This window comes from Primulina tabacum, chromosome 11 (assembly GCF_025594145.1).
Source record: "Primulina tabacum isolate GXHZ01 chromosome 11, ASM2559414v2, whole genome shotgun sequence".
NCBI lineage: Eukaryota > Viridiplantae > Streptophyta > Magnoliopsida > Lamiales > Gesneriaceae > Primulina > Primulina tabacum.
This window is the reverse complement of record NC_134560.1, coordinates 4,685,980-4,696,181: the sequence shown is the minus strand read 5'-3', so window position 1 is coordinate 4,696,181 and position 10,202 is coordinate 4,685,980. Positions and strand designations below refer to the sequence as shown.

Genomic DNA, 10,202 nt, shown 5'->3' with positions numbered 1-10,202 from the left:
TTGAATTATAAATGGTGCATCACAGTCATTATTAAAAAAATGAAATAATAATGGTTCTATATGAAGACAGAAACACTATTATACAAGCATTATGCATATTCAATAAGCAGAACCAAGACGAACTTAACCTACAAAACTGATAGGATATGGCAAACTTTTACTCTTAAAGAGCTCGGCCCGTGATCCTCGGAAAACTCAGTTAGGAGCAAATGATGGGAGAGAGGGAATGGATCGAAGTATCAGTTTTCTACTGCTCCTTAAACCAGAAGATGTCCCGGCATTATAAGGTGGTGAAACTCTTTTATTGTTAGGAGAAGTTGACTTGACGCCACTGATTGGAGACCCTTCTCGGAGAGACTTGGGGATTTCATCTTCGTCAACAGTTTCTAAATGTCTATCAAACTTTGGTTGAGGTTGAAAGAATCTTGGCTCGTAAAAACTCGAGGGGGCACTGATGGAGGGAAAGGAACATCTTGGTGGTCTTTTATCCGAGAACAGATGTTTCACTGGTAGCCTAATAAGGCAATCACGGAATTTAGATTCGTTCAGATGGATGTTGATGGGAATTACAACGCAAGAATTTTGTTGGTTACATTACCTTCCAGTCAGCAAAGGTGTTGCAAGAGGCGCAGAATCCATGTTCTGCTCATTATGGAGTGCAGTTTCTTGGTAATCTTTTTCCAGCATACTCGTCTCCGTTGCATCTGTTTCAACTTCATATTCAGCTTCCATTCCTATTATTACAACCAATCCCAATACTAAAAGGGGTGTATTGGTTATAAACTTTTAATCTTTTATGGAGTTTAAAAGTCTAGAGGTATTCAAATTAGACTTTTATATACTCCATAAAAGTTTAGAGGTATTCAATGTAAACTTTTGTAGAATTTTAAAAAGTCATGTGGTATTCAAACTTGATTTTTAAAAACTCTACAAAAGTCTATAGGTATTCAAAATGTCAATAGATTTTTAATGACTCTATGGAATTCTATTAAGTACAAGAATTATAGCCTAAGGTATAACAATAAAATGTCAACAAAAGTCTCTGATTCAACCTAAAGATTTGGATATAGAAATCTCCCAAATTCAATACAAACTTTCATTCTTTTCTCATCTGTTTATTTTTTCTTTTATTTGTACTTTTTAAAAACATAATTAAAATTTAAATTTTTTATTAATTATTATATAACATTTTATTTTTAATTATTTTCTTTAATTTTAGTTAATCTATATATTAAATTATTGTATAAGCAAATTCATACCGATACTATACCAAAATTTTCGGTATACCGAACCAAAAAACCTTACATTTTAAAAAAATTTATAATTTATTGTTTTAAAATATTATATATTTTAAAATTTTGTATATTTTTCCGGTATTTCGGTATATACCAAAATTTTCAAATTGGATATCGTTACCATACCGAAAAATTCGGTATTGTTACCGTACCGTATCGAAATCTTCGGTATACTTAAAATTCGGTAAATTCAATATTTTTTGGTTATGGTAATCTCGGTATACCGAAAATTCGGTATTTTTTCCCACCCCTAACAGGGCTTGTATTGGCATGTATTACACAATTTTCTTTGAAAGATGTGTCAATTTGATGAATTTCAAATTGAACTAGATAATGAAGCTCAATTGTCTTCATCAGCACAAGTTTATGAAGGTGACGACTTTGATCAGTTATTTAATACTCAAAAACAACAACGAGCAAATGCTAATGCATGGAGGGATATCATAGCCAATGGAATGTAGAACGATGTTGATCAAATTATCAGTAATGATTAGATTTTTTTTATAAAAGACTACTCATTATTTTGAGTGTTCTTTTAATAAAATTTTATTATGAACTTATAAAAATATTATTTATTAATATGTTGAATTGACATAAAGAATTGAAATTTTGATTTCAATAAATTGGACAATTCATTTGTCGTTTTTCACAAATTAAATTGATTTAACTTTTAAGTAAGTAAAATTCATTTAAATTCATAAATAAAAAAAATAATTTAAAATTGAAGAGGTTATCTATGTCCATAATTATTTTAAAAAAATTAATAAAAATAAAGCACAATTATAAACTACAAAATGCACATAATTCTATGAAAAAGTTTACAAAAGTCTACAAAAAACTTGAAAAAAAGTCTATAAGAGTCTATGAAATTTGTTTTACAATTCTATGAGATTCCATAAAAGTCAATAAAAATATATCAACTCCACAAAAGTCCATCATTTAAAAAAAGTTATTAAAAATCTTTGAAAGTATTGAATAAATACACCCCCTAAGACTCGCTATAAAAATTTGGATCTGCCTAAATTATCCAAAAATCTGAAATATAAGCTCACCATCCTTTCTACCAAATGCATTTTTACATTCTTCGCATCTGCAGTTTACAGAGCATCCAACGCCACCCTTTAAAGAACCGAATTTAATATCAGCTGGCAAGCTTACAGGAAAAGCATATAACACCCAAAAGAGGGAAAGAAACCTGGTAGCATTCACAATACTTCTTCAAGCAACCAGATTTCTTGCAGTTACATCCTCTTTTATGCCGAGCAGAAGCAGGAGTGTTGCTGGAGTCATCCTGTGAGGAACGATTAAACAAATATTATAAATGCCTATAATCACAAAATGACCCAATTATGCCCTCTCAAAGTTCAGCCACTAACCTCAGTCCCAGTTATTGGATCAGAGGCCCCGATCAATTTAGGTGCAAAAGCAAGAGGATTTCTTGATTCAATTTGTCTGCGGGTTGCAAGAACGGTCCCTACATGGACTGGTTTGTTGAAGCAATCTATACAAGCACATGGCTCCACACAGTACACACCAGCGGCAAAACATTCACAGTAGCTGCATTCACTTATTATAAACATTACTTCATCAAAAAAATGTAAATCCAAATGCATATTTGTCAGTGGAGTCCGACCGTGCTCAAGCATTGAAGTAAGGGTTTAAGGGAAGAGTTGAATTGCAATAGAAAAGGTATAAAAACTGTAGGAAACGTGAGCCAATATTCCAAAAGTATAGCTGATAATAAAACTCGAATATCTTAATCTGTAGAAAAGCCCACACAACAAGGTTCAATTGATACACAGATTCTCAAAGTTCACGGAAGCTATAAAGAATAAAGAGATTACAGTTTTAAACATTTTGATTTCTTGCAGTTACATCGCATGCAGGCTCCATTTCCCCCACCTTGTTCCGATCTATGCCTGGCAACACAAATTCAAATATAAGTTGAAAAGGTCTAATATATTAAGAAAACTAGATCTCTAACTTAGATGGACCGAAGAAAGACGAACAAAAGCGCACCTCTTCTTCTTTGGACTACAAGAATTGATTTCTTCCGTTGCAACATATCCATATGGCTGGCAAGCATCTTCCCCAGGTAGAACAAATTCTTTGATGTTTTCAGCGGAAGTTACAGACAAAGTATTGTTTAACAATTCTTGAGCAGTAGGAGGATGAAAATTTAAAGATGAGCTTGGTCCAATCAAAAGTCTTCCAGAAGCTAAAGCTTCATGGTTGACAATATTGTAGTCCTCAGGAGTTGTTCCTAGAGCATTTAAATGCAAGCCCGTGCTTGGTATAATACATTGTGGAGATTCATTTATTGCCTTTGTTGGAACTAGTTGTGGGTTGTTGGAAGAAGTGTGGCGATCATATTGTCGAAAAACAGAAGAATAGGGGGCTGAATTCTTTCCCCAATTGTTTCCGAGGGCTCCTGCCATCTCAAAAACAAGACAACGTCTATTCATACCATGGCACAAACCAGAAAGATGCTACAAAAAAAAACATAAATTAGATTGCAGTAAGAAAATGAAATAGATATTCATATGAAGAAATGACATTTATATTCAATACCAAAAAAAGAAGAGTATACTAATTTCGTTTTTGGATTCTAGGAATTCAGGTGTTAAAAATGGGAGCTTGTGACAACTTCATTTTGAGATGAATGGAACAATGTGTTATTATTATAAGCATTTGTTTCTTTGATCCAAACACCTACTCGATTTAACTGGAATGCGATTCCTACCTCGTAATCCATATTTTCACTGGGATTTTCCCTTACAGAACTAGCTGTCATACCACATGTTTCGACATTTTCTATCATTTCACTTCCTTTTCCAGGTTGAGTAGACATGCTTCCTAGCCCACTTCCTCGAACTTGTTGGCCAGAATACACTGCACAAATTAAGTGTATGTTCTGCACGTCATTTCTAGTATTCGCAATGCAAGACCTTGTATCTTGTTGGTCCCAGGTGCGATATCTTGAGATAGATATATGAATAAAGAATAAAATTAGATGTCACGATTTACGTGGAAAACCCCTCTAAAAATTAATAGGGTAAAAACCATGGACAAGATGAAAATATTCTTTTTACCACCAATGTATCACGATACCGAACCAAAGAAAAAAATATTTCATTGAAGTCCATGATTTTTTTCTGCGCATACCTTTTTATGATCAATCTAGCACGATAGTGCCCCAATTGGTTATTGTCATCACGCTTAATCTTATAGACCCATATGTTGTCAATGACTTTCCTTCCTCGTGGTAAAGTAACAAGATCCCAATTTTTATTCTTGTCTTAGGCATCCAATTCTTTCAGCATTGTTGTCATTCACATGGATGCATCCGAGCGCTGAGTAGTTTAACGGAAACTCGATGGCTCATCATCATCTATTAATAAACAATATGCAATATTGTTTTTAGTGACATAATCTGAAAGCCAACCTGATGGTCTTCTGTATCGAGTTAACTGCCTCACATTCTTGTTCCTTGTGCTCTGGTACTGCTTCACAAGAAATTTGATCTTCGGCTGTCTTATTTTCCACCTGAATTCAGTGTATCTTTGATTCCTTTTACTTTATCTTCCTCGAAGATAACATCCTTACTGATAACAAGCTTGTGGACAATGGGATACTACAAGCAAAACCTTTTTACTCCATCAGCATAACCCAAGAAGATACATTTTTTGGATTTTGAATCCAACTTTAATATTTCTTGCTCGTTGAGATAATGTACACATTACACAGGACTTCTAAATATATGTAAAAAAGAGAATAGTCAGTTGACTTCTCAATCCACATCTTCATCGTACTATTCAGATCAATCGCTACTAAAAGAGAACAGTTGATGATATAACTATCAGTCTTGACTGTTTCTGCCCAAAATGACTTGGCTAGACCTGCAATGCTCAACATAACTCTTGTTCTGTTCAACAAGGTAATGTTCATCAACTCCGCCACTCCATTCTATTGAGGCGTCTGAGCCGTCGTGAACTGTCTTTTGATGCTTTCATGTTGACAAAATGCATCAAATTCATCACTATTATATTATTCTCCATTATCAGTCCCCAGACACTTGATTTTCTTTTCAAAATCAAGTTCAACCCGTGTTTTGAAATCTTTGAAGCTTTAAAAAAACATCATATTTCTTCTTGATTGGTTACACTCAATATCTCCTAGAGAAATCATCAATGAACAACACAAACGCTCCTCCTAGGGATACAACTGGTGCTTGCCAAACATCAAAATGAATCAGCTTCAATATGTTTTTGTTTTTGGCAGTTTAAGCGCCAAACTTTAATCTGTGTTGTTTACTCATTACACAATTCTCACAAAAAGATAGAGACCCCGGCAGAAGTTTCCACTCTAAGATAATTTTCAACCCTCGTTATGACTTATGTCTGAGCTTTCCATGCCATAACATTGTTAATTCTTCTCCTGCACCAATCGATGCAAACATTAGTTCCGCCTCTTTGTGTGTTTCTTTCTAAAGTACATACAGAGTTGCATGAACCTTTTTCACCTACATAACCACAAATGAGCCTTTCACAATCTTCATAATCTCGTTCTCGATACAAGTTTTGCACCGGATACCATCCAATTGCCCCAAGGACAAAAGATTATTCGTCAGCCCCTTTACATGTCGTACTTCTTGTATGGTTTGAACAAAGCCATCAAACATTTTTATTTTGATGGTACCAACCCCAACAATTTCCAAAAAATGATAATTTTCTCATGAATACAGATGCTCCTGAGACTGGTTCATACTGATCGAACCATTCTCTCTGAAACGTCATGTGTCATGTCGCTCTTGAATCCATAATACACGTGTCGCAAAATTTGTGTCGGTCTTCTGCAACTGTTGCTGCTTCGCTGAATAATATTTCACCACAGCCTAAAATACTGGCCACATTTCCTTGAGAACCCTTCTCGATACTCATACACTCTTTCTAGAGGTGCCATTTACCACCACATTTAAAGCAGAAAATATTTTACTTCTCGAATTTGATCTACCTCAATTTTGGCTCCCACTATCATCGGTAAAGCATCCGCCTGCTTCAAAATTACAAACTTATCTTACTTATTCTAGAGCCGTTTTTTTTCTCCGAGAACAGCAGTTAGACATCGTCGAATTTTACAGAGCCCATGAGGATATTGTTGGTTAAGTTGATGATAAGTTGATCATATGAATCTGGTAGACTTTGAAGTAGAAGCTCCGCACATTCATTTTCCTTAAAGCCTTCTCTTTAGGAAAATCTTGTTGTGCAGTGACTTGACATCGTACATTTTTGTCAGAGTATCCAAAATATTTTTTTCGTCTTTATCTCTGAGATACTTGACAGTACTTTGTCTGCTATGACCAAGTGTAAATTGGCAACAACATTATCATTCATCTCATTCCAATTTTCATCGTCTGTCATTTCCCACTGTTTATCTCCAATAGCCGTCAAACAATTTTCCTTTCTTAAAACTGATTGTACCTTTATTTTCTACAACATAAAATTGCCTTCATCGAACTTTGTTATCTTGTACATGTCCGTCGTTATGTCTACAATAATTTAATAGATTGGAAAAAAATCTTGTCTTAGTAAAAAAATCTCAATTTTTTTTCTTGACGTGTAAGATCATTCAAGGTTGCAACCACAAAACGACGTGTAAGATCATTCAAGGTTGCAACCACAAAACATACTAATAATTCTAAGAAATTTTAAACCAAGGTTCTAAAACTACTTGTTGGTCTCAGATGCGACATCTTGAAATATAAATATGAAAATAAAGAATAAAATTGGACACCGAGATATACGTGAAAAACTCATAAAAATTATTATGGTAAAAACTACGAGCAATATGACAAAATTTCACTATAATATTTTATAAATTAGTATTTTCAAAAAGAACACATATTTTTTTAATACTTGATATCAAATACCTCAAAACTATTATAAAACCACGCACTCGGAGATGAATACGTAGAACAATACTTATAGATTGGGATGTAGGAAATGAAGGAATATGGAACATATTTATAGGCGAATTTCTCGTGTCTGAACGCATCAGTTATCTAGTTGCCAATCATAATTCACCACCCACCCCATTAATTGCCGTAATATCTAACATGTCAGAAGCATCCACAATCAAACTGTCCCAATCACACGAAGTCGCTTCTTTGTTTTGATCGGTTTGGTGTACTCCATCCAGATTCACTTCACTACCATAAACAAGTGCTGAAGAAGCACAGGCATACTCTGCTGTATTTTTTGCTTTATGGCCACAGCTAGGTCTTAAGGGGAAGTTATGACTACTATGATCAAAATTTAAGTTTTCAGCATTGTCACCTACAACTTTCGTTGATTCATTAAATGTCGGACCCATTGCTTCATCATGAGAATTCCAAGGATCCAAATTTTCTTGTTGGTCATCCAATTTCTTAGTGGCATCAATATCCTTACTCTTAGAATCAACGGTGTTTCCATCATACGAAGAAAACTCGGGTTGTGAGGGATCTGGAAACTGGTGCCTGAGTAGGGAAAACCAGTTAAAAGTATGCTCATTTAACAAACTGTTGTAAATCAGAGGACATTAATTGTCAAAAAGCCCAATAATTACCTTCGAAGAACTCTAGATTCTCCAGAAGAATCAACATGGGCTGAACTGAAAATAGAAGGGGGAGACACGAAGCTGAGAGGATTGATCGCCTGGGTCATGTGTGTGGATTTAACTGGCTTAATAGGAGAAAGGCTGTTCAGGAAAGCAAAGACAGGGGAATCCTGCAAACAAAGAGGAAAAATGCCTTCTTCATATAACAATGTAACAGATCAATCACCACGTAAATACCATCAATCTACAACAGACTACCCCATAATTTGAAGTAAAAAAAAAAATCAAACCAAAAGAAACACAAGCGACTCGTCCTTCTGCGAGTGTAGGAACATTAGACAATTACAAGGTTAATTAAGCAAAAGGTCTTGCACATTCTTCAACAAAATCACTTAAGTAACCCAATTGTCAAAACCATTCCAGCAAAGCATCAATCGAAGACCACAAAAATGCGGACCCCGAAAAAAAATCGACCGCAAAAAAAACCAACCAAGAACAATAAAAATTCAAACTTCTTCCAAGAAACCAAACCAAACCTCAAATTCGCCAACAGTTGTCGCTATCTGTTTATTATTGCTCCTCTCCGGTGTATCCATAACCGCCTTTTCAACTTCACTGTTACATTTTACAGAACTCTCACACTTTTCTTCCATTTTGTGTTTGTAAGTATATCTGTATCTATCTATCTATCCAACCATCTTCTTGTCCCATTACACACCCCAACCCCACCCCACCCCACCTACACGCATAAACAAACAAACGAAACAATTATTTTCCCTGCGGAGAGTTGAAGAAACAAAAGCGGTTAAGTGAAACTGTGAAAGCGTAAGAAATTGGAGAAGAAGCGGGAAACAGAGTCAAGTAAGAGTGGAAGGCAAAAAAAAAAGAATGGATTTTTATGGTCGCGGACAAAGAAAAAACAACCAACGCACACAACTGCTGTTGTTGACGGGACCTTGTTCATGTGTAATCAATGCAAAGTAAAACGTCCACTTGAAAATCTGCCATAATTTAATGAAAACTATACATTTTTATGTCATTGTCATCTCCTCTTTCAAAGATATATTCTTTGACAACCCATTTATTTCTTGGATTTCATATATCACTACACGGCAATGCTGCTATTTAATGTGTGATTCGAATCAGTCAAAGAGAATTCAATCCAAATTCCTTGTATTTCTATGAATCTGATTTGGTTTTACATTTCAGTTATGCGATTTTGTAGGTTTTTTTGTTGATATTTTGCCTACTAATAAATTTTGGTTTAATGCCATTGTTGGATAATAATTAGTACTTTTAATTATGTCATTCGAACATTTTTCTTTGGGTAATAATAAAATAATTATTGCTGAAAATCTCATTGAAATATGACATATGAAACTGGTTGTAGATTGTGACCAATTTGCTAATTATTCGACGAGTATTTGTGTATTTGGTAAACTTGTACTAATTATGAAGAAATGAAGAAAAACTTGGTAAATTTGCATGATTTGGTAAACTTGAGTTACTCTCTTGAGCTTTGGATGTTTAGAAAGCTTGTTTGGATTTGATGTCTAGCAAATGAGTTCTATATATAGCAAATTTTTTCAATGTGAAAGTCAGATGTAGATTCAAACTTTACTAGCCATCATTTGGACGGTAGTGCAGACGTTCGCACTGGACGCTAATGTGAACATATTCATAATTTTCTTACTTACAATTTTGGTCAAAAACACAGTACGTAAATCTTTACATACATTGTACCCCAGTTTTTGTTAGTTATTTATACCACGATGTTGACCAAATTAATTTGTTCGTGCTGATCACTGTTACATCCAGTTTTACAAAGATGAATGGGAAAATTTTGTAATGGAACCGATTCGATTTTTGACCGGTTTAACCCAATTTAGACTGAATCGGTTTCAAATTAAACTGAATTAGGCATCAATGTACTGTTGGCTCGGATTGGGTTACTTCCAAACGGGAACTGAAACATTTTAAGTGCAATAATATATTAATTTTTTATTATGATTATTTTGTTTCATAAATAACTTCATTAGGTACACAATGGTGAAAAAAAATGAAAATTTGATTCATATTAGTCTCAATCGGATTCGATTGGGATTCGAATTGAGTTACACACTTAATTCAGTAATAAATCCGATATAATATAAAATTGTGTCGTTTCATTATCGCACAGTACGGAACTAATTTAAGCCGACTGTCCGATCCAACTTGTCAAATGACATCCCTAGTTCCTTCGTTCAAACTAAGATGTGAAAATTGGTATGATAATTTGACTAGTGACAAGGCTAACACGATTATTGTAAT

At 34.4% G+C, this 10,202-nt stretch overlaps 1 protein-coding gene across 3 annotated transcripts; it reads right to left on the bottom strand.

The window, feature by feature from the left end:
- LOC142518749 (protein tesmin/TSO1-like CXC 2) lies at nt 1-8,750 on the bottom strand. Of its 3 annotated transcripts, none has more exons than XM_075621561.1 (10): nt 8,429-8,750; nt 7,902-8,062; nt 7,631-7,812; nt 3,315-3,726; nt 3,140-3,214; nt 2,672-2,852; nt 2,491-2,586; nt 2,348-2,414; nt 599-734; nt 1-514 (listed from the first exon to the last, which is right to left on the bottom strand). In XM_075621561.1, the coding sequence occupies exons 1-10, from the start codon at nt 8,543-8,545 to the stop codon at nt 196-198; spliced, it is 1,746 nt and encodes a 581-aa protein (XP_075477676.1). In that variant the 5' UTR covers nt 8,546-8,750; the 3' UTR covers nt 1-195. The 3 variants fall into 3 exon arrangements, with proteins under 3 accessions (XP_075477676.1, XP_075477675.1, XP_075477677.1); XM_075621560.1 differs by having other exon boundaries at nt 3,315-3,784; nt 7,635-7,812; XM_075621562.1 differs by lacking the exon at nt 8,429-8,750 and adding an exon at nt 8,151-8,401 and having other exon boundaries at nt 3,315-3,784; nt 7,635-7,812.
- Nucleotides 8,751-10,202: the final 1,452 nt, after the last annotated feature.